General features: G+C 42.0%; 1 protein-coding gene across 1 annotated transcript in view; it reads left to right on the top strand.

The window, feature by feature from the left end:
• The first annotated feature begins 6,205 nt into the window (after positions 1-6,205).
• Positions 6,206-23,649, top strand: part of VPS53 (VPS53 subunit of GARP complex) — a 132,706-nt gene continuing 115,262 nt past the window's right edge. Inside the window, exons 1-4 of the mRNA XM_015074281.3 lie at positions 6,206-7,125; positions 8,908-8,988; positions 18,703-18,752; positions 20,198-20,264. Coding sequence (XP_014929767.2) covers positions 7,039-7,125; positions 8,908-8,988; positions 18,703-18,752; positions 20,198-20,264 — 285 coding nt within the window. The 5' untranslated portion in view covers positions 6,206-7,038. The remainder of the gene's footprint in view (positions 7,126-8,907; positions 8,989-18,702; positions 18,753-20,197; positions 20,265-23,649) is intronic.

Raw genomic sequence — 23,649 nt, 5'->3', positions numbered from 1 at the left:
AGCCTTCAAAACAGATTTTAACATTAAAAAGGAAGAGACTATAATAATTTATCAAGAAAAACTATGGAAACAAATTTGACAATAAATTATATTTAATATAAAAAATAAAAACAGAAAAGCAAAACAAAAAAAGAAAAAATAAGAAAATCAACTAAAATATAGAATAAAATAATTGAGGTAAGGTGGCTGGATACAAGACCAATACCCAAATTAAATGGCTTTTCTATAAGCCAGCAAATAAATATCAATTAGAAAATGTAATAGAAAAGGATCATTTACAATGTTTATTTTAATTCCAGTATAGTTAACATACAGTATTATGTTAGTTTCAGGTGTAATATATTTTTAAATATATTTTTAATATGTTTTTTTAATTTATAATTTTATAATTTATAAAATCTGTTACAAGTTTTAGACCTAATAAGAAATATGCCAGACCTGTATGAAGAGAGCTATGAACCCTTCCTGTAAGACATAAAAGCCTTAAAAAATAGACAGCATGGTCCTAAAGGGAAGATTCAATATTGTAAGCATGTATATTTTCCTCAAGTTGATCTATAAATTCAATACAATTCCAAGTGAAATCCTAATATGTTTTTAATAGATTAAGTAAGCTCTTTCTAAAGCTTATATGAATTAAAGAAAACGTGCAAGAGTGGCAAAGAAATATTTGAATAAAGAACACTGGGGGAAGGGAAGAAGTTACAATATATCAAAATACCTCAAATTATCCTAACTGAAACAGTGTAGAAGAAACAAATAGATCAATGGAATAAAACACAGTCCTGAACCAGACCCACTAAATTTAGTCTGTAGCAAACACATCATACTTGTGAGGAAATGAAGAACTAACTAAGAAAACCACAGAATCCATTAGCCATCCTTTGGAAAAAACAAAATTAGTTGAATACTGCCCCTCCACAATACATGTCCTCCCAGAACCTCAGAATATGACCTTATTTGGAAATGGCGTCTTTGCTGATTTAATTATGGTAAGGACTGAGGTGAGACAGCACTAGATCAGGGTAGGCCCTAAATCCAATGAGAGTATCCTTATAAGAGACAGAAAAGGACACAGAAAGGAAGGTGATGTGAAGATGGAGTGAGAGTTTGGAACGATGAGTCTACAAGCCAAGGACTGTGGGCAGCTACCTGAAGCAAGAGGAGGGGCTTGGGTTAGTTTCTCCCTCAGAGCCCCCAACAAGTAATCAACCCTACCAACACCTTGATTTCAGACTTCCGCCCTCCAGAACTGTGAGAAAATTAATTTCTGTTGTCATAATGCACTCAGCCTTTGGTAATTTGTTACGGCAGTCCTAGAAAATGAATACAATGCCACACACCAAACACCAACATAAATTCCAAATATACAAAAGATTAAACATGGAAAGCAATGCTATAGATATACTAGAAGAAAAGTTTGAAAAATATTCTTATAATTCACACTGTCTCCCTCTCTCTCTGCCCATCCCCATTCATGCTCTCTCTCTGTCTCTCTCTCTCAAAAATAAATAAAAACATTAAAAAAAAAAAGATTTAGAGACTAATGATGGCTGTGGGAATGGTCTCTCATAGCAGTGACTCTCAATGGGGGACTGAGGTAGAGGAAGCCATCAGAATTTTGAAAAATATTATATTTAGGAAATAAAACTTTTCACTGGTTTTCTGATGTAGATCTAAAGTATAGATTTAAAATAAAAATCTATATTTTAAAAATAATTCTTGGCTGGTGGAGAAGGGATATCACCTGTGAATCAGTGATTGTGAAATTGAAGAATATTACGTGTGGGAAGGCTGTTCACAAAATTTTTATGTTTAGCATAAGGAGGCAGGGGCTTAAAAAAAGAGGTTAAAAAAAGTTTAAGATATATTCAGTGGAATCCCCCTTTCCCTTCAAACTGCACGCAAAAGGTGCAAATGTGTATTTTTCTGGGGGAAAGGATCTATATAGTGTTCTTCATGTCCTCCAAGGGACTCAGACTCAAAAAAGATTAAGAACTACTGGTGTAGACCAGGAGAAGAGAAGTGGTTGAAGATCCAGCTCAGGAAATACAACAGAAGAAGTAGAGACAAAGAAACAAGAAAACAGGGCTGGAAGTGGCAATGGCATTGTAAGACACTTAAGGGTGTTAGATACAATAAATTAATGGCAGCTACGTTATAATGATTGTACTGGTTAGTTAATGTTAATTGTATAAAACCAAATGTTTTTGTTTTTGTTGTAAAGTGTAAGACGTACACAAAAGTTCTGTCATTTTGGCCTATATAGTTATCACCTTGTCAAGTAGGTGAAGGAATTACTGAATGTGAATCCTATGTAGCCACTGCGGAAGTTCTAAAGGCATCTGGGAGCCAGCATGACTGAATGCCTGAGCTATGATCGTGGGAACAGGGGAGCTGCTGAAGCTAGCTGACAATTAGGATCTGTTTAGCAAGAACGGGCATGCACAGAGAACAAGCGTGCCAATCAAAACAAAACTGGGTGTCCAGGCTATGGGGACGAGCAGAACATCTGACTGCCGATCAAAACCAAATGCTGGTGGTTCAGGATATTCAAAAAATTGAGGAATGAAGGACAGCAAAAGACAGTATCATCATGAAAAGCCACGTACTAAAAACAGTCCATAAAGGAGTGCCAAGCAAACATTTTTTAAACAAGCTTTCTTGTAGAAATCAAATTATATTCCTCCAATTACAAGTTGGCGTGGGAACTTTGCCACCCATAGTGATAATAGGATCACAGTAATAATAGGATAATTGTGTTTGAGAGTCCTAGGAGGCATTTTAGAAATTTGTAGGGAATATTTTTGGTTAATACAGTGTTGGAATGGGGCTATGCTACTGGCCTTTAGTGGCTAAGGATCAGGTATTCAGACACCTTGCAATTTTTTTTTTTTTTTACAAGAAATCTCACAAAAAGCTCAGTTGTTTAGGGGAGGGTCATTATGAAGGGGAAGCTAAATTGGAAGAAAGATACTGTCTTGATCTTATAAAATAACATACTCTGCATGATGTCTACTTAATGTAGTACAGCTACTTCAAAAACAATCAAACCAGTTGTAGATATACCAGGGTTTTGGAGATTCCCTTTAACAGAGGTAGAAAGAAACGCAAAATTGACAGGCATATGAAATTGAAAGACCTCACTGGATGTCATTAACAAAGGCTATTTTAAAACTACTTAATACTTCCATCCTAATGAGAAACAGTATGAAAATTCATTTGGGGGTTACTGGATTTTCCCACTTTATTTTGATGCTGCCCTGAGAGATGCACCCCATAAATCCCCTGTGGCCTACTGTGCTCCTCCTTTAACAACCCCCCCCCCTTTTCCACTGCCTATTACAGGGTAGGGCTTCCAAGGTATGTGAGTAGGTTTTAACTATTAGAGACTGAATTTATGCATCAGGTGAAATTTCAAGTGAGAAAATGTTTTCTGTAATACTCTGTCATCAGCTATACCCCATCCCACTGCATCACAGGAAAAAAATTGTGAGAATATCACATGCTCCTTATTTTCATCTCCAAATTTCTCATATATGTAAATATCCATATTTTATCCTAAAACCATATCATCTGTCTCTCCAGACTGCCTCCTTCCATTTCCCTCTTTCGCTTATCATAAATAAGTCTAGCCTGTCATTACTTATCTTAACGCCCTTTTTGTAAATGTAGGGTCCACCTGTATCTCTGCTCTTTTGTCTTCCTACACTTTTTGTACTGGACAGCTTTCTTAAACCCAAGCTTATATTCATTACTAGTATCTTATCTGCAAAGAGGGAGAAGGGAAATAATTGAGTTGGGAGCTTCAGAGTAGGGAAGCAGGGGGAATGCAATTGAGTTGACAATGCATAAAGGACAAGCAGTGGAAACTGGATACCATGAATTTGAACTGGAAACCGTCATCCTTGTTTCATGACCTGCCACAATTATGCCCACTTCTCAGAAGCAGAGAAAACGAAAATGAGGGGACTAGGACTGATAACAGGCATGCTAAACTTGGTCATGTCACTTCTCTGCTCACAATCTTTCCAAGGCTTCTCATTCCTTAACATGACCTTCAGGAGCCTCCATCATCTGGCACCACCTATTTCTCTAGCCTCTTCTTTACCATTCTCCCCTTGGCTTTCAAAGTCCCATCCCCCTGGCCAATTTCCTCCATCCTCAAGGCTTCTGCACACACCATTCCTTTCATCTGTCACCTGCGATTCCTCTCACCACCCACCCTTTGCTTCAGCTTAAAATTCATTTCCTTAGAGATGCCTTTCCTGACCCCCAAATCCAATCAGAATACTCTTTCAAAATAGTCTTTCAACGTATGCTTTGTCTTTCATTATGTTTATTTGTATGAATACTCTTTTCAGACATGGAAATAGCTCTGTGGAGGCAGGCACTTGATCTATTTTGTTGACTGCTAAATTCCCAGCACCTAGCCTAGTGCCTATCACCAGCAAGAACAGCAGGAACATTCATTCATTCATTCAATACATATATTGAGTTTATTGAATGAGTGAGTGAATGTTTGGAAGAGTTAGCTATGGGATCTTGGACAAGTTATTTAATTTTTTTAATGCTTATTTATTTTTGAGAGACAGAGAGAAAGACAGAGCCTGAGCGGGAGAGGGCAGAGAGAGACAGAGGGAGACAGAGAATTCGAAGTAGGCTCCAGGCTCTGAGCTGTCAGCACAGAGCCCAATGCGGGGCTTGAACTCAAGGACCATGAGATCACGACCTGAGCTGAAGTCGGACGCTTAAGTGACTGAGCCACCTAGGTGCCCCACAAGTTATTGATTTTAACTATGTCTCCATTTTCTCATCTGCTAAATGGGGCAATGATACTAACTTCCAACCTCAGAATGCCATGTGCGTTAAAAGAGATAATGCATGCCTAGCATGGTGCCTGGCATATGGTAGGGGCTAGGAAATGTTAGCTCTTACCATGATTAAAAAGCTCTATGAGCAACCACAACTCTTGTATATCACTGGTAGGAATGCAAATATTATACAGCTATGTTGGAAACACGGTTTACCAGTTTCTTACAAAGCTTAACACAGACTTTCCATACAACCCGGCAATCCCACTTCTAAGCATTTACCCCAGTAAAATGAAAACTTTTGTTCACACAAAACCTGCACATGACTGTTCACAGCAGCTTTATTCATCATTGCCAACAACTGGAAACAACTCAAATGTCCTTCGACCAAAGAACGGAAAAACAAATTGTGGTATAGCCGCACAGCAGAATAGCACTCAGCAAGGAGAAATGAACTACTGACACATGCAACAACATGGATGAAATGCAACAGCTTCACGCTGGGTGAAAGAAGCCAGACTCCGAAGGTGACATGTGGTATGATTACATTTATATGACATTCTGAAAAGGCCACACCATAGGGACAGAGATCAGGTCAGTGGTTGCCAGGCAATGGGGTGGAGCATGAGGGAATTTGGAGAAATAATAGAACTGTCTTAGGTCTCGATTGGGATGGTAGTTACATGACTATACGCCTTTAACAAAACTCATGGCATTATAAACTGAAAGGTGAATTCTACTGGATGTCAATTATGCCTTAATACGAAAGATGGCAAAAAATTCCAATCAGGTGGATCAAATTTTTCCTTTCAAAAAAAGTATTATAAAAGTACTACAGGCTATTGGTAGACATTCTGGAAAAATATAGAGTGTACTTTCCATCACCTGCAGAACAGTAATATTTCTTTGATGTCATTTTTATATGTGCAAAATACACATACATGGGGGCTATACTGTACATTTTTGCTCTCTCAAACGTACGTTTTACTTCCTGAAACATATTAAGCACGTTTTTCCATGACATTAAGTAACTTTCAAAACCATAGTTTTATGAGTCAGTACTATTCTATCGTATAGCCGATTTATATTTTTAAGCCTTCTCTTATTAGAAATTGCTTTCACGGTTACTACAATTTTGATAAAATTAAAAAAAAAAAAAGTTCAGCGGGCCCAAGGACTCTTCCATTTTGTAAATGCACAATGTTTAACTGGTAAAACAACTCCTCTGGTTGGCTACAATTGTCTCATTGTTTTAAGCGTCTGGAGGAAAAGCAGTTCCACAGGAAGATCTGGCCTCTCTTCCCATCGTGGTGCATGAGGACTAGACACCCTAATATTACCTGTATTACTAGCTTAAATTTGCATAGCGCTTTTTATATTTAACGCTCACCGCATCCTTGCAGGGGAAGGGGCAGATGCAGTAATTTGCCCAAGAACCCACAGTTTATCAGTCGTGGAATGGGACTTAGACTCCAGATATTCGGAGTCTCGGAAAGTAAACATTTCCCCAGCGGCGGAGAGCTAATTTGGCTCTTCCCCCTTCCTCCACTAGGGAGAGGCTGCAGACACCCCCAGAAAACTCTGCCTAGAGGCTTGGCACACGGGGAACTTTGTCAAGTGGACGCTGTCCCTCCGACAAATTGTCCTTGGCAACATCGCCACTTACCAGCTGGGGTCATTTCTCCCCCGGTGGCAGGGGAACACCTACTGCCACTGACCAAGGGGGCCCTGGGAGCGGTAGGTCCGCCGGCTTCGCGGCCTGCGAGGGTTGCTGTCGGTCGGTCGCGACGCTGTCGGGGCTCACCCTCACTGGGGTTCCTGCCGGGGGGGGGGGGGGGTGGGGAGGCGACCAGGACCTCCCCAACACCGGGGCCTCCGTCGGGGGGGCGCGCCCTCGGCGAGGTGAAGCGTGCCCCCACACCATCTTAAGGAGAGCTGAGGACAGGCAGGGGTTGCGGGACCACTGGACTGCCCGGGGAGACTCCGGGGACGTGACAGGAATGCCTCCTCCGCGGTCGCAGAGGTCAGTCCTCCACTATCCCAGAGTGCCCCAGATCCCGGAAGTGCCCTGCTTTCCGGAAGTGCCCGGCAGGCTGAAGGAAAGGAGGTTTGCCTGAGCGCTGCAAAGAGAGGGCTGTGGTTCTGGTGCGTGGGGGGTGGGGGGGGGCGGCTCCAGGTGCTACTCGGGGTTGAGGTGAGCGTCGGGAGGGAGCTGGGCGGAGGGATGATGGAGGAAGAGGAACTGGAGTTCGTGGAGGAGCTGGAAGCCGTGCTGCAGCTCACGCCTGATGTGCAGCTCGCCATCGAGCAGGTGAGCGTTCCGTGCCCTGACGGGGCAGGAGAGCTGAGGGTGGGGAAGTCTGGGGGTGGGACCCGAGGTGGGGTGGGGAGGAAGCAGTCTTTGGACGGAGAGGTGGGAGCTAGGCGCCGAAGGGAAAGGACAGGTTTGGGGGGAGGTGGTGATGGGAAGGGGTTGCTGAATCCAGGGGAGGGAGAGGACCCTTTCTAGGCCTTGATTGTCTTTAGAGGATGAGGCGTCCTGGTGAGTTTGGGCAAAGGAACCGCGCCTCCTGAAAGCATGAACCTGGAAGAAGGGAGTTCGTGGATACCAACGTCAGATTTGGGGGATTATTTACCAGGCTGGTGTGCCGCTGCTCCCGCTTCTCAGTCTAACCTTTTGTGAGGGACTAGGAATTGAGAAGGGGAACAACTTTAACACCTGCAGCGGGTCACAGAGCAGAGGGGACAAGGTTGAAAAAGGACCCTTTACCTTACTTAAATGGTTGAGAATTTCTGCTGTTGATTAATTTGGATTAGGTTGAAGAATATTCCCGGGAGGCCTTCCTTCCCTTCCGGAACTCTTTGGTTGACTAAATTCTCTTTTCAAGTTTACTGGGTTTTTAAGAGTAATTGTATTGGAAATAGTGACTTAGACCCTTGTGCAGGATTTTGCTTCTGATAAAGGGAGAGGATCTCCATTAAAGGAATTGGTGTAGGGGATGAGATTTAAGAAAAGGAGGGTTGTGCCATATTTAATGACCACTGGGAAGTTTTTTGAAATAAAGCATTACTACTACCATTGCTAATAGTTAATATTTTTTTGAGCATTAATACTGATTATAGGTCTGCCACTGTACTAACTTATTTGTATTGTCCCATTTATAGATTTTTGGATGTGTGTTTTTCCACCAGGTTGGATTACCCCATACAAAGGACACTTGGCACATCCTAAGGATGCCAGACCACTGGGCAAAGGTTTTGTTGTTCAGGCCACAGCTCCCCACCCGCCTCCACCTGACAGAAAAAGACATACATTTCATTTTCTCTTTGGACCTAATGGGCCCTAATAGAAGAAACAAACAACACAGTCAGTTACGGTTTGGCAAGGATTTTAGAAGAGTGTATTTTTGCTGTTTCTTAAGAAGACTGAGTTCTAGCATAGGTTTATCTAATGAGCAGACATCAGAAAAGAATTGGCTTCCCAGAATGACTGTCTTGAGCTGGTGAAATCCAGTACCCAGGGCATCACTCCACTGCTTCCATAATCTACCTTGTTGCGTGTTATTCAAGTTGTAGCTTTTGAAGGGAGTTATTTTTCAGAGGCAGTGTTCTTTCTTCTGCTAAAGAGATGGACAGTTCCTGAATGCAAGCTCCATTTCCTGACACTGTCTGAAGCGTAAAAATTGCTTCAGTGCAAAGTGAATTCCAGTACTAAGCCATCACAGACATATGCATAAGTCTTTTATCAAGCCTTCCTTAATACAGTCATGTCATCAGCTGGTTTAATCTGATAGTGGACAAAGGCCATTTATTTTCCCTTGTCTGTGGAATTTTGTTGCTATCTGTGGAACTTGCCACTGTTGCACATTCTGTTAGTTGCACCAAGATGTTAAAATTACAGATGTTAGTGAAAATCAAAGATTCACTTTAACATATATTTTCCCAAGCAGTCGTTGGGTGTTAAGCCTTTAAAATGAAAAAAGGTATGTTTCTTGCTTTCAAAGAATTTACCATCCGGTAGGAAGGAAAGAAAGAATACATTAAACAAGACAGAAAGATGACAGTTATTTTTTAATCCCCTGTCTTTATACAGGTGTTTCCAAGCCAGGATCCTCTAGATAGAGCAGATTTCAATGCCGTGGAGTATATCAATACCCTGTTCCCAACAGAGCAAGTGAGTATAGGGTTTTCTTCATTTCAGTGGCCTCTGGCTCATCCCACGTGTTGTGATTGCTATGTTATACTGCATGATCTAAGGAGACTTGATAAACAAATGAGAGTTAAATTCAAATCATTGTAACCGATTGGGGTTTGGTGGGGGGTAAGCTTATACCAAATACTGTTGTGTGAGAGTGGAATTCTTTGTATTGTGAGCATATTATTAGAAATTGTAATGGGGCGCTTGGGTGGCTCAGTCACTTAAGTGTCTGACTCTTGATCTCAACTCAGGTCTTGATCTCAGGGTCATGAGTTCAAGCCCTGTATTGGGCTCTGTGCTGGGCATGAAGCCTACTTAAAAACAAAAAAAAAAAAAAAAAGAAGAAGAAGAAAGAAATGCTATCTTTAGTCTGTAAGAGTCCCCTACATTTTCTGTGGTAAATTGGGAGGTAGAAAGGATTTTTAAAACTAATCGGGAAGAGTGGGAGTGAGATGGGGAGGATAACCCTGGGGTCATAAAGCTACTCTCACTCCTATTTTGAGATGCGAATTTTCAGACTTTGTTTTTTATTTTGTTGTGTTGGTTGGCTTGCCTATACAGATGGGTTTTTTTACACAGTTGTTTTTTGGGTGTTTAGGTGAGAAGTAGAGAATTAGAAGCATCAGAGTAGGGAAAAAGTCAGCTAGAGTTCTTTTTGGTAATTCATTTATGAATTCAGCAAATGTTCAGTGGGCACCTGACAGGTACTGGTCACCAAGCTAGGCGCTGAGGGCACAAAGAAGAATAACACCCGGTCCATGCCCTTGAAGGGTACATGATCAAGGGCAGGGGGCTGGGGGAGAGACACTGATGAATGCTGTGGGGGAGGTATTGAATGGTTTAGTGAGGAACAAAGGAACGTTCTTCCTAAGAAAATCAAAACCTCAGAGAGGAGGCAGCCCTTCTGCCAAATCTTAAAGGAGTCGTTCCTTCATTTAGTCACACACATTTATGAAGTGTCTACTAAATGCCAGGCACTGTTTAGAAACTGGAGGGAAATGGTGTGGCAGGCAAGTTCCTAGTCTTGTGGAGTCTAGCGTGAGGAAGAAGACAATAAACAAACCAACAAATAAATATACAAGAAATTATCAAGTGTCGTGGATACTATGGTAAACAGCAGGTGCAGCGGGGGTGGGGGGCTCCTTTAGATAAGTGGCCGGGGACGGTCTGTGTGAGGTACTTCCCTTTAAACGAAGATTTGATACCTATGAAGGAGCCAGGCCTGTGGCCGTCTGGCGGAACACTACCCTAGGCAGAGTCAACTGATGGGCAAATCTAGGATGACAGGGAGAGAAGTTCATTCTAAGCACAGGACAAAGGCTCAGAGATGAGAAACAGAGTGTGCACAGGGAACAGAGCCTCCTAGGAGATAAGGCTGATGGGGTTGGCAGAGCAAGGGTCCTGAAGGGACCGTGTTCTCTAGGCTTGCAGGCCCTGCATGCCTCTCAGGGAAATATTTTCCACACAGCTCATTGTCACCGGGCCCAGTTTTAGGTTTGTACACACCCTCAAAGTATTAGGTACATACTCTAGTAGCCGTCTTAAATAAATTAGGTTTTAGTAGTGTTTGTTACATAAATAATAAAAAACAGAGGTTTTTGTCATGTACTGTCAATAAAGTATACTATATCCAGTCCCCCCAAAATAGAGATTTTAATGTTTTCTTTTCACACTCTAATGAGCATTATTGCAAACCCCTTTGGGATGTCCACACCCTGCGCTGGAGACAGTGACTCTAGGCAGTGGCTGTTCACTTACGGACTTTAGATAGCCTGGGGGGCTCGGTCATTTAAGCATCGACTCTTGATTTCAGCTCAGGTCATGGTCTCATGGTTTGTGAGATTGAGCCCCGTGTCAGGCTCTGTGCTGACAGTGTGGAGCCTGCTTGGGATTCTCATTCTCTCTCTCTCTCTCTTTCTCTCTCTTTCTTTCTGTCTCTCTCTCTCTGCCCCTCCCCTGCACATACCTTCTCTTTCTCAAAAAAAAAAGGACTCTTGACAGGGTAATGACTGGATCAGATTCACATTTAAAATATTCCATCTGGCAGCAGAGCAGAGGGTGAGCCAGGGGAGGCAGAACTGGAGGCAGGAAGACCAGTTGGCAGATCACCTACAGGGGACGATAAGAGCCCGAGTGAAGACTGGGATTCAGAGAGCAAGTCCACAGAGCCAGTCCACAGAGCCATTTAGGAGTCCGAAGTCACAGACTGGTTGAAAGGATGTGGAATCTAAAATTCCTTCCTTTACCCACCAAAACACACTTCCTCTGCCCAGTTTTCTAAGAAATCTGGGCCTAGCTGGTGAACAAGACAGATGGGGTCCTTACCAACCCAGAGCTTCTGGTCTACCTTAACAGGTAATAAATACACCATTAACAGATTATAAGCAAATTATTATGGCTCTACAAAGCCTGTTTGTATAATTATGATTTGCTGCTTGCTCTCTAAAGACCCCTAAGTTCTGCTACAACTGTGATAATAGTTAACATTTATTGAACACACAGATACCATTCTAAACATTTAATAGTGGTGTTATGAGAATAAGGAGGCACAGAGGGAGAAAGAGTGCTCAGCCTTGCCATGAAGGAAGCGCACCAAGTACTGTGGGAGCAGAGCACATGCCGCCTCACTTAGTCTCAGGGACCCAAAAAGACTTCCCTGAAGAAATGGCATTTCAGCGGCACGTTATACGCCAAATGAAGGATTTTTTTTTTTAATTAAAAAAATTTTTTTCATGTTTTATTTATTTCTGAAAGGGAGAGACAGCAGGAGCAGGAGCCTGAGACAGGCTGTCAGCCCAGAGCCCAACATGGGGCTTGAATCCATGAACCACGAGACCATGACCTGAGCCAAATTTGGACGCTTAACTGACTGAGCCACCCAGGCACACCCAAATGAAGGATTTTGAACTTTGCTCTCTAGCCTGGCAGAAGGAGTGGGTCAACACCAGATACCTTTAAGCTAATTTGGGGATAAGGAGGAAGAGCAGGCTTTAGTGGTAAATAGAGTAGGAGTGGGGTGTAAGGACAGGCTAAGTTTTGAACATTTGGGGGCCATTCCGGTGGAAGTGTGGATTTGGATATTTGAGTCTGGAGCTCATAATTCTCATAATTATTAATATTTTTGGCATATATCCTTCAAACTTTTTCTTTTATTTTTTTAATTAAAAAATTTTTTTTAATTTTAATTTTTTGAGAGACAGAACATGGGCACAAGTGGGGGAGGGGGCAGAGGGAGAGAGGGAGGAAGGGAGAGAGAGAGAGAGAGAGAGAGAGAGAGAGAGAGAGAGAGAGAATGAATCTTAACCAGGCTCCACACTCCGTGCAGAGTCCAACGGGGTACTCAATCCTGTGACCCTGGGATCATGACCTGATCTGAAATCAAGAGTCGGATGCTCAGCTGACTGAGCCATCCAGACTCCCCCTTCTAAGCTTTTTCTAATGAACATATTTGGGGCGCCTGGGTGGCTCAGTCAGTCAAGCATCTGACTTTGGCTCAGGTCATGATCTCATGGTCCGTGAGTTCGAGTCCTGTGTCGGGCTCTGTGCTGACACCTGGGAGCCTGGAGCCTGCTTCAGATTCTGTCTCCCTCTCTCTCCTCCCCCACTTGCCTTCTGTCTCTCTAAAAATAAATAAACATTAAAAAAAATTTCTAATGGGCATATTCATTTTTTTAAATAAAGTTGGAGAAAATGGTATGATTCTGTGTGATTGTCTTTTTTGAGATTTCACAGATAGGCTTTAGAGCTCATTGTTTAGTGTGAAAGAGGAATTCTAGGAATTAGCTGGAGGTAGAAATTTGGGAACAACTTGTATAAAGACAGCAGTTTTAGCTGTGAAAATACCATTTGCCCCACTGTATCAAGAATGCTGACTCATCAAAGCAAAAATAACTGTTAGATTTGGAAATTACATAGGAAACCACCAGGTTCTCACTTCTTCCTGACATGTTTTTATATGTATTTGATTTTAAACTACTGAAGGTAGCAACTAGACATTTGTCATTCCACAGATGTAGTTATATGTCTTGTCTAATCGTACCTCCGTGTACACGATAACGCATAGTGAAGTTTCTTAGCAAAGTAAGAAAATTTATGACACAAGGTTGCTTTTATTTCCCCGACCCCAGATTTACACTTAGCAGTTCATTTTCCAGCCCAGATTCCCATGGTCTGTAATGACAACGTAATAGAAAATAGTGGCATGAATCATAATGTCTTTCACCTGTTGCTAAATCTTGGGCAAAACCCATCTCTACACCTCATGGACCTGCAGCAAATACTTCTGAGTCGAGTTTAGAATATTTAGGGGCGCCTGGGTGGCTCAGTCAGTTAAGTATCCATTTTCAGCTCAGGTCCTGATCTCACGGTTGGTGAGTTCAAGCCCCATGTCAGGCTCTGTGCTGACTGCTCAGAGCCTGGAGCCTGCTTTGAATTCTGTGTCTCCCTCTCTCTCTGTCCCTCCCCCATTCGTGCTCTGTCTTTCTGTCTCTGTCTCTCTCTCTCTCTCTTTAAAATAAACATGAAAAAAACCTTTAAAAAATTTAAAGTAGATGTCAGTGTATCAAGAATGAGTTTAGGGTCACTCTAAGGAGGAGGATGTGTATGCGGTGTCTGTTGAGTAGGAGCGGCTTGCGTGTCAGTGGTTGCCTGGAGATATGTGCCTGGAGGTAGGACATCCCCAGGTAGTTCTAACTCACTAGGTCCATGTGGCAGGAGCTCAGCTTGCTTATTTATAGGGCTCTTAGGGGTAGTTCTGAAGAGTAGCCAGGTTTGGTAACAAAGATCTGGAAAATTTTTCTAGTCTCCTAGTAGAAAACTGAAGATAATCATTTGCCATGTTTTCATTAAAGGTTTGATTAAGGGAATCTAGGTAAAATCTATAAAAATAAATATAAAACTGATACAATTAATAACTTTGACAGAAGAGTCACGTGGAGCTGTTTCTAAAGATTTTTTTCTAAAGAATTTTTAATGACCCCCACCCCCAATGCTCTGGATCTGTGTTGTTAAGTGAAAACAGTAAGATGCCAAATTGTTTCTCATGCCAGTTTAATTTCTTTAAGCCACATATTTGCTTAGAAAGAACAGTAGAAAAATATACCAAAACACTAATGGTGATTATTTTCTGATGGAGGTGCAGTGGGAAGTTCTGTATTTTCTGTAATTAGCAAGAATTGCTATTAGAATCAGGAAATACTTTTCCATCATTAAAACATTTTTAAGTCATAAAACTGTACAACCACCTTATAACTAAACTAGATGGGTGATTCTCAAAGAGCAGATGTATTACCTCCACCCAGGGTCACCAATCTGGATTCCTTTGGGGCATTTCCCCAACACCAGGGGAGTCCCTCCACCCCGCGAGGATTACTAACCTAGCAAGGAGTGTGCCACAGCCCTTGGATATGTGGGATGCCTAAAAGTTAGGTTGAGGATCTAACTTTAGAGGTAGCATGGTTAGGGGTGCCTGGGTGTCTCAACTGGTTAAGTGGCCGACTCTTGATTTCGGCTCAGGTCATGATCTCATGGTTTGTGGGTTCGAGCCCTGCATCGGGCTCTGCGCTGATAGGGCAGTGTTTGCCTAGGGTTGTCTCTCTTCCTCTCTCTCTCTCTTTCTCTCATTCTCTCACTTTCTCAAAATAAATAAACGTTAAAAAAAAAAAAAAAAAGAGCATGGTAGAGTAAGAAAGAGCAGAAACCCAAGAGTCAAGATTGACCCCAACCAAGTCCAGCCGTGCTGAATGTTATATACACAGCCTTGGACAAAACATCCATCCTTTCAGAGCCTAATCTCCCGCCCCCACCCGCCCCCCCCCCCCCCCCCCCACTGAATAGAAAATAGCATGCCTAGTGTGGTTGAGAAGATTAAAGGAAATCATTTCTGTAGAACATCTAGAAGAGTATTGCATAATGAATCCACATTAAACGTTAGCACCCTTTCCCTGCTGGGCAACCAGCAGAAAATCTGGAAGATGAAGGGAACGTGGTCACCAATCGGTCTAGGTAGCATGTCGTCAAACATGATCATTTTATATTTTTAAACATTAAAAATTTTTTTTCAATGTAACTTATTGTCAAATTGGGTAACACAGTGTGTCAAGTGTGCTCTTGGTTCTTGGGGTAGATTGCCGTGGTTCATTGCTTACATACAACACCCAGTGCTCATCCCAACAAGTGCCCTTCTCAGTGCCTATCACCCATTTTCCCCTCTTCCCCCCACTACCCCCATCAACCCTCAGTTTGTTCTCTGTTTTTAAGAGTATCTTGTGGTTTGCCTCCCTCCCTCTCTGTAACAATCCCCTCCCCCATGGACTTCTGTTAAGTTTCTCAAGATACGAGTGAAAACATGATATCTGTCTTTTCACTGAGAATAATACCCTCCAGTTCCATCCACATTGCTGCAGATGGCCAGATTTCATTCTTTCTCATTGCCAAGTATTATTCCATTGTATATATAAACCACATCTTTATCCATTCATCAGTTGATGGACATTTAGGCTCTTTCCATAATTTGGCTGTTGTTGAAAGTGCTGCTATAAACATTGGGATACGTGTGCCCCTATAAATCAGCAGCACTCTTGTATCCCTTGAATAAATTCCTAGTAGTGCTATTGCTGCGTCGTAGGGTAGTTCTATTTTTAATTCTTTGAGGAACCTCCATACTGTTTTCCAGAGTGGCTGCACCAGTGTGCATTGCCACCAACAGTGTAAGAAGGTTCCTGTTTCTCCACATTTTCGCCAGCATCTGTAGTTTTCTGAGTTGTTAATTTTAGCCGCTCTGACCGGTGTGAGGTGGTATCTCAGCGTGGTTTTGATTTTTTTTCCCTGATGATGAGTGATGTTGAGCATCTTTTCAAGCATGATAATTTTAGAACATTTCTTTCTGGTCTTTAAATAGTTGCATTTTAGTGTTTTCCTCTTAATAGCATGTTATCATAAACGATCTTTGTTGTTTTGGAGCCTCCCTGCCCAGCATCTCCAGTAGTGTAAAAGTCCACCGCATCAATTTGGCTTGATTTATTTTAATTTTTCTACTGTGGCCATTTAGACCATTCCCATGTTATTGCTCTTTTAAATGCAGTTGAACATCCGAAGGCATAAATATTTTGAATTACTCTTCTTAGAAAAATTGTGATGGCTTAAGCAAGACCTTCATGTTTAAGGAGTTAAATTTCAGCATTGGTTGGTGTGTGTAGCACCCCAAATCAATATTTACTGTTGTGGAATAACCTCCAAGTCATATTGTTAAGTGAAAAAAACTACGATGCAGGACAATGTGCATTGGATAAAGAAAGGGACATAAGTTATGGGCATGCTTTAAATGTAAATACATAGACCGTTTCTGGGACAGTACGGAAGAAGCCAGCTCGGAGCCATTGCCTCTCAGGAGGAGAACTGGGGCGGACGGGCAGGACAGGGAGAGAAGCAGCCTAGCTTTTCACTAATTTATCCTCTTGTACTGTTCGGCTTTTTGGTTACGTACATGTTTTACCAATTTCTTTTTTGTTTGTTTTTATTTTACCGATTTCAAATAAACTATAATTTTTAAATTTTGGTATAGTTATCCATTGGTACAATGAATTTATGGCTACCTTTCACCCAGATCCTTTAGATGTTAGCATTTTTTTAATTAAATTTTTAAAAATGTTGTATTATTTATTTTTGAGAGAGAGACAGACAGACAGACAGACAGAGTGTGAGCAGGGGAGGAGAAGAGAGAGAGACACACAGAATCTAAAGCAGGCCCCAGGCTCTGAGCTGTCAGCACAGAGCCCAACACGGGGCTCGAACTCACAAACTGCGAGATCGTGACCCGAGCCGAAGTCAGATGCTCAACCGACTGAGCCACCAGGCGCCCTAGATGTTAACATTTTTTAAATAGTTTTTTTTTACAATACTCCCCCCCCCCCAATTTTTTTTTTTTTTAAGGAAGAGGTTATGCCCAGTTTACAGATTGCCCTCTATACATAGAACATGTTCGTAGTGGCAGCACTGTGCCCAATGTAGGTCCTCCAACAAACTCAGCTCCTGTTATTACACTGGTGGTTTATACCCAGTCCGGTTTTGGGGTAACTTGACAGCTTCCTCAATTAAAATAGTTACTAAAATAACTTCTGTTTTCTGACATTCATTTTCACCTTAGTCTGGATTTCTGAAAATTCTCAGTAACCAGTGGCTTTGTCAGAACAGTAAACAAAGATGTAAATGGCCTGGTCTGACATCTCACTTGTGACCTGGTTCTTTTACCAGGACTGCTCTTGGCAGGCTCCTGGCCTTCTCCTGCCACCAGAGGTTGTTGATAATAATTAATAAGCACAGTTCCTGCATCACCCTTGCTTCCTTCTGAGGTAAAAGGAAAGAGGACTTAAAAAATTGTTTTTTGAAAACTTGAGTTAAAATGGTGTTATAAAATTGTACAATCTCTATTCCACTAGGGGGCACCATTTCCTTGCATTTTCTGCTGGCTAAGGTTGGAAATAGTCCACTTGTGTGTCATTGTCCTAAAACTCGAAATAACTGTATTATAATTACAATAGCAACGTGTAGCCAATATAGAGCAGTTAGAAAATACTTACAGGTAAAAAGAATAAAAAATTAGAATCCCTTCTCAGATTGAAATTACTGCTACTGATTTCATAGATTACAGCTACCAGTATAGATTCCAAAGCTACCAGTGTTTTTCCTTCCAGATGTTTTTTTCTAATGGATCTACAAACTTAGAAAAAATAGATTTATTTATTTATCAGCGTATAACATGATGTAGAGGAGTACTCAAGTCTTAAGTGTACAATTTGATGAATTTTCACAAAATGAATACAGCCAGGTAACCACCATTTAGAGAATAAGACATTCGTGCAGCGTCTTTAGATGGACCCCTCTTGCCTTCTCACAGTAACTACCTCCTCCAAAGGTAGCCACCATCCTGGCTCCTGACATGAAAGAATAGCCTCACTCATTTTTGGACTATATAAAAGGAGTCATACGACATATGTCCTTGTGTCTGGCTTTTTTGGTGCAACATTATGTTAGTAAGATTTATGCCTCTTGTTGTGGGTTGTAATCTTTCATTTTAGTTGGTGTATTTTGTTATATGAACTTGTCACAATCCTATATGCCAGGGGTCAGCAAACTTTCTGTAAAGGGCTGGATAGGAAATATTTTAGGCATTGTGGACCATTCTGTCTCTGTTGCAACTATTCACCTCTGCGTTTGTGGCTCAGAAGCAGCTGTGGATAATATGTAAATGAATGGGCATGACTGTGTTCCAATAAAACTTTATTTACTAAAAATAGATACCAGGCTGGAATTGGCAGTAGTTGCCAACAACTGCTATACTTTTTTTTTTTTAACTTTATTTATTTATTTTGGGAGAGAGTGCAAGTGGGGGAGAGGCAGAGAGAGAGGGAGAGAGAGAATCACAAGCAGGGGACACGAGACTCGATCCCACAAATGGCAAGATCATGACCTGAGCCAAAATCAAGAGTTGGATGCTCCATCCACTGAACCACCCAGGCGCTCCATCCCAGTGAACCACCCACTCTTTTTTTTTTTTTTTAAAGTTAAAATTGTATCACACTATGATTAATTTTTTTGAGATGTCATAAATAGCCTCGATAGCTCATTATTTCCCTGTAAAGGGGAAATTCTAGAAAGTGAAGTAATAGCTGGCACTTTTCCTTCTTTTTGTAGTCTCTGGCAAACATTGATGAAGTTGTGAACAAAATTAGACTGAAAATAAGGTAAGTGACACCATATGATTATTAATCGTTGATGAAAAGTATGCTGTTGATTTTAATCATATTCTAGATCACACTTATCTGTTAGAACCCTGAAATCTCAAGTTTGCTGTTTATGACAACTTAAAAAAAAATAATTCCTTAACTGGATTTCCATATGAACCTTGTGGCAAAGAATTGGATTTTTTTGGTCAGTCTTCAAATTATTTCTAAAAAGGGAAGGAAGCTTTAACAGGCTATTCAAAATGGTTGGTTACAAAAGGGGGTAAAAGCATTTTTTTCTCTATTTTTATTGGTTTTATGTCCTTAGCAGATTGACCTTTTTTTGTACCTCCGAGTCTTAGATATGAGGATGGGTTTATATATGAATCCCTGGGCCATATACCAGCTATCAATATGGTCAGATGTGCTCATTGGCGTTTGTGGTGACCGAAGGTTAAATATTGGGATTAATCTGGGATGTGCTTGCCAGAGTTAGACGTCAGGAGTCCTTCCTGCCCAGTAGCCTGGTTCTGGTTTATCCATGTCTGGATTTCCAGCTGTGGCACATGGCACATGACACGTGGTTGATGTCAGTACTTCAAATATCGTTTTTTGCATTTGTTTTGTTTTGTTTGACTTTTGATGAAGAGAAGCCTCACTTTGAATCCAGGAGATGATTTCCCTTTTCCCTTACGACCTTCGGGCCTTTCAGTGAAGACCTTTGCCATGAGTGTGTTGTTCAGTCGGGTGCCTTAGGATGCGCAAAGACGCCTCTTGCTTCGGCTCTGGTGGGCTTCGGCTCTAACAGTTCTAGCAGAGACTACTGAGTTGGCCAGGATTTGCACAGGAAAAATGGTCCAGAAATCACTGCACGACAACATACCTTTGAAACATTCTCTGAACGGAAAGTGGCATTAAACCGGTATGAATGTCTCTGGTTGAGGTGCCACCAAATGGCCCGTGTTGGAACTGGAGTCCACAGATCCACCTCCTACACGGATCGCAGTCAGGGCCCAGAGGATGAAGCACCGATCCCATATAGCACCCCGGCTCCTTAGCCCTTTAAGGTTTCTAAGGATGTGCCCGGGGATTCTGTGGGGGGCAGTTTGAATTCTCTGACTTGTTGCCATAGAGTTTTGGCAACATCGCCATTCCTGGTTTTCTCCATTGGAAAATACTAAGTTATGTTGGGGCTTTCGGACAGCTCTGAATAATAAGCAAGAACAGGCTTCTTAAAAGGCAGAGACTACTCATCAGTCTATGCTGGGCTCCGCTTCTTACACTGCCATTTGTGCCTTAGCTGGGGGTCTGAGGCCTCAGTCTTCCATCATTCAAATTTGTGTGGTTCTCTGGATAAGGAGGTGCCCCCTGTGGGAGTTGATGGATAAGTTACCAGCTGTTTTTCTTTTGGTCACCCTAGAGTAGAGACTGTTTTAATGATTTGTATCCCTGAACTTTTTCACTAGGAGACTGGATGACAATATTCGAACTGTTGTAAGAGGTCAGACGAACGTGGGGCAGGATGGCAGGCAAGTAAGTAACTTATTCCTCCATATTAATCATATCCTCCTGATTTCTTCACCACCCAATGACCAAGTGACCAGAATGCTTGTGGAGAGCACTTTCTTTCTGATCTATCCCCCATGTGGCAGGAAGTGTGCATGACTTGTGTCACTACTATCAGAGGTGGGCTGCCTAAACCAGCAGTGAGCTCTCAGTCGGCGTCCCTTGAACCAGGAGCATATGGGAGCACAGCTCACCCGGGCCAGTGCCATGTAGGCTTAAGTGAGAAAACTGAAGTCTCCTTGTCTCTCTCCACAGTGTCAGACATAGATTCATGTCATAGTTGTATAGTTCTTTTTGGATCTAGCTAAGGAGGGCTGTTGGAAGGGAATGAAGGGGGAAAGGGGTGTTTGGGGAGGAGGAATGCTTCCACGACTGAGGGGCCAGCTGTTAGCTATTAACCATTTTCCTTTTCATTTGGATTCTCTTCTGTTTAGGCATCTTATTTCAGAAATTGCTGTCATAACAGAGATGCTGAGCATGCCTTTTCTGGTCTTATGTGCAGTTTCTGCTGTTCCCTTTTCGATACTAACTCCTTAGGTCAGTGTGTGCCTCTGTGATAGTTTCAGTTCTGTTATTTGTCCTCTTTGACATTTTTTAGTGCAGCTATTTTCTTAAAATATACATTATGCTACCCGAATTTTGGGGGGATGGGAGGTGTCATCCTATGTATAAATGTCCTGCTCTCTCTTATTCCTGCTTCCTCTGCTAGTAGCTTATAGGTATTATGTGTCTCTTTTACGTTTTTAGTTTTATCCATGTCTCGATTTCCCCTACGTTTTATGACTAACTTTTCTTCCTAATAACCATCTTCCATTGGCCTATTTGTAAGTATCTCCTTCCTTCCTTGTTGTCATCAGCAGCAGTATTTGTATATAGACCTGTTAGTTTCCTAAGACTGATCCGATTTCCTAGTCCCTGCATCGTTCTTAGCCCTTATTGCTTTGTTTTTGTCTATTTAGGTTTCTCCTATGAAGCATGGCTTCTTTGGCAGGTGAGGCCTGTGTACATGGGGCCCTTAGAGGTAATAAAGAGTAACAGTGTAGCCTGCAAATACTCCAGCCTCCTTCTGCCCTTTACCTTTCCTTCTATATGTCTGGTCTTGTCATCTATCTCTTCAGAAACCTCAGTGGCCTCTGTCTACCAGATCGAATCCAAGTTCCTCTGTTTGGCATTCAAGGCCTCCATCTGCCTTTCCAGTTTTGTGTCCTGCCGAGATCCATCCAAACAGAAGGCTTAGTGCTCCGCAAGCACCGTGCTTTCTGAACCCATGCATTTTACTTTGTTTTGTCTGAAATGCTCCCTCTCCTCTTTTTCTTCTAGTAACTTCATTTCAAAATCTACCTAAGACCCAGCTCAAACACTGCTTCCTCCATGAAATTTTCTGTTTAGCTCATCTGGATATACAGGAATTAGAATTTTAGACCTAGAAGGGACTTGGAACTCATCTGGTCCACACTTCTCATGAGCAGATTCATCTCGATACCCCTTAGCTACATGTATATCCTTTCTGCCCACAGACTCCCAGGCCTGTGCGTGTACTCTCCTTTGACTTACTAGCGAACAAATCTTGCCCCCTCGACTAGTTTATAAGCTCCTTGAGGCAAGAACTAAATCCTCCCCATCTTTGTATTTCTCTCAACACATAGTTCACGTGCAGTAACGTTTATTCAACGGTATTGAACATTTGGTCTATGTGAGACTTATTTATTTATTGTAAATAAGCAAAAGCCCTTTACCATGAAACATTTTGATCAGCGTGTGTCCCTATAAAGTTGTTTACAGCTTGATTTGTGTGTGCCCAGTCTCGAATGACTACTCTTTGAAATAATGACACACCTTTCTAGTGTGATTTCAACCTGCACTTCGAACGGCTCACTGAAATACTTAACGAGAGGGTCAGGTGTTTAAAATTCCAAGAATGTGAACCTAACGTGAAGGACACATCAAGACTTTTTGTTGGGTCATGCCATGTAGAGGTGTATCTTGCAGTTAGTTATTTATGATCTGACCTGCGGTCACAAACTAGCAGTAGTGACAGGTCGGGCCCCAAATTAGACCGCCCGCGGGAATGTCGGCCTTCGCCACCTTCACATGTTCATAGGTGACAGGTTGATACAGCAGGGCCAGGTCCGGTTTCAGAGAGCAAGACCACATTTTCAAGAATGTTTAGATAGCATTTCAATCTGTGGTGGAATTTTGTGTTCGTCTCCTTAGAATCCAGACAGAGAGGAAGCCCAGAAGAAATAATTGCTTTTCCTGTCATCCCCTCCATCTATCTTTTCCAACAGTTTGTAATGCAAGCTCGAATAGAGACTTTTTTTTTCCAGGGAGCTTTTGAGTCCCATTCTTGTCAGCCCCTGTGGGTAAAGCCTTGCTATCCAGCCCTGGCTGGCTGGTGGTTTGCTGAAGAGAGACTCCATTTGCCTGGCACAGACTTGGGAGAATTATGGATGTTCCAAAATACTGAGTTTTATAGGTCGAGAGGCCCAAGATTCCCCTCTTCCCTGGAACAGAGTAAAAGTTTGCTTTCAGAACTTGTTTCCTAAGCTTCTGAGGAACACTTGGGAGGAGAGCAATATTACAGGCAGAAGGAAATTTTCATTTTATAACTTTCACCTTGATTGTGTCCAACCAGAACCAGGGTGCTTTTTAATCTGTAAATGAGAGGGAATGTTTATTTCCCATTCGTGGTGTCTTGAAAGACTTTTTTTAGCAAACATTTTTGAAAAGCAGTGTTTCTAACTATAAAATTATCTTTGAGGAGGCAGTGATTTAGAAATTGAAGACACAGGAAGGCACTTGCTGTAGTTTTTTGAGAATTCGGAACCAGCTGCCCGGTTAGTATTCTGCTACACATTTTGGAGAACTTTGGATCGTTGACCACGTCCTACGTGGCAGACGAACTGGTTTAGTCTGTGACCTCTTCTAACCAGACTGTGATGCTCATACAGAGTTAATACAGCACAGAATTCTCCCCATTTTCTTCTGCTGAAATCATCAGGCCAAAGCTTTAATTAAATGCCCACATGTTTCAAACTTTGTGGATAAGATGAGTCAATTCCACTAATACAGGATCTGATATGCTACGAGCCTTACGCAGCTTCCCAAGAATTAAAACAGACAGCTTGGCTGAGGGGGGAAAAGAGGTGAATAGAGGAGTGGATTAGAAAAAGAGAAAGCTGGCATGTGACATTTCGAGAGTGGCCAAACGTTGACCAGTTCCCAGTAAGTTCACTGAGAAGCACCGAGAGGGTCAGCCACTGGGCTTCTGTCTTCTTGAGTGGAGGAGCTTGGCTACAGTGTTACTGTTGCATCAGAGCAAGACTAAGGTTCAGGAGGGGAAGAAATTGTT

This window comes from Acinonyx jubatus, chromosome E1, assembly GCF_027475565.1.
Source record: "Acinonyx jubatus isolate Ajub_Pintada_27869175 chromosome E1, VMU_Ajub_asm_v1.0, whole genome shotgun sequence".
NCBI lineage: Eukaryota > Metazoa > Chordata > Mammalia > Carnivora > Felidae > Acinonyx > Acinonyx jubatus.
Note: the sequence above shows the minus strand (reverse complement) of the source record. Positions and strands in the feature narration are given on the sequence as shown.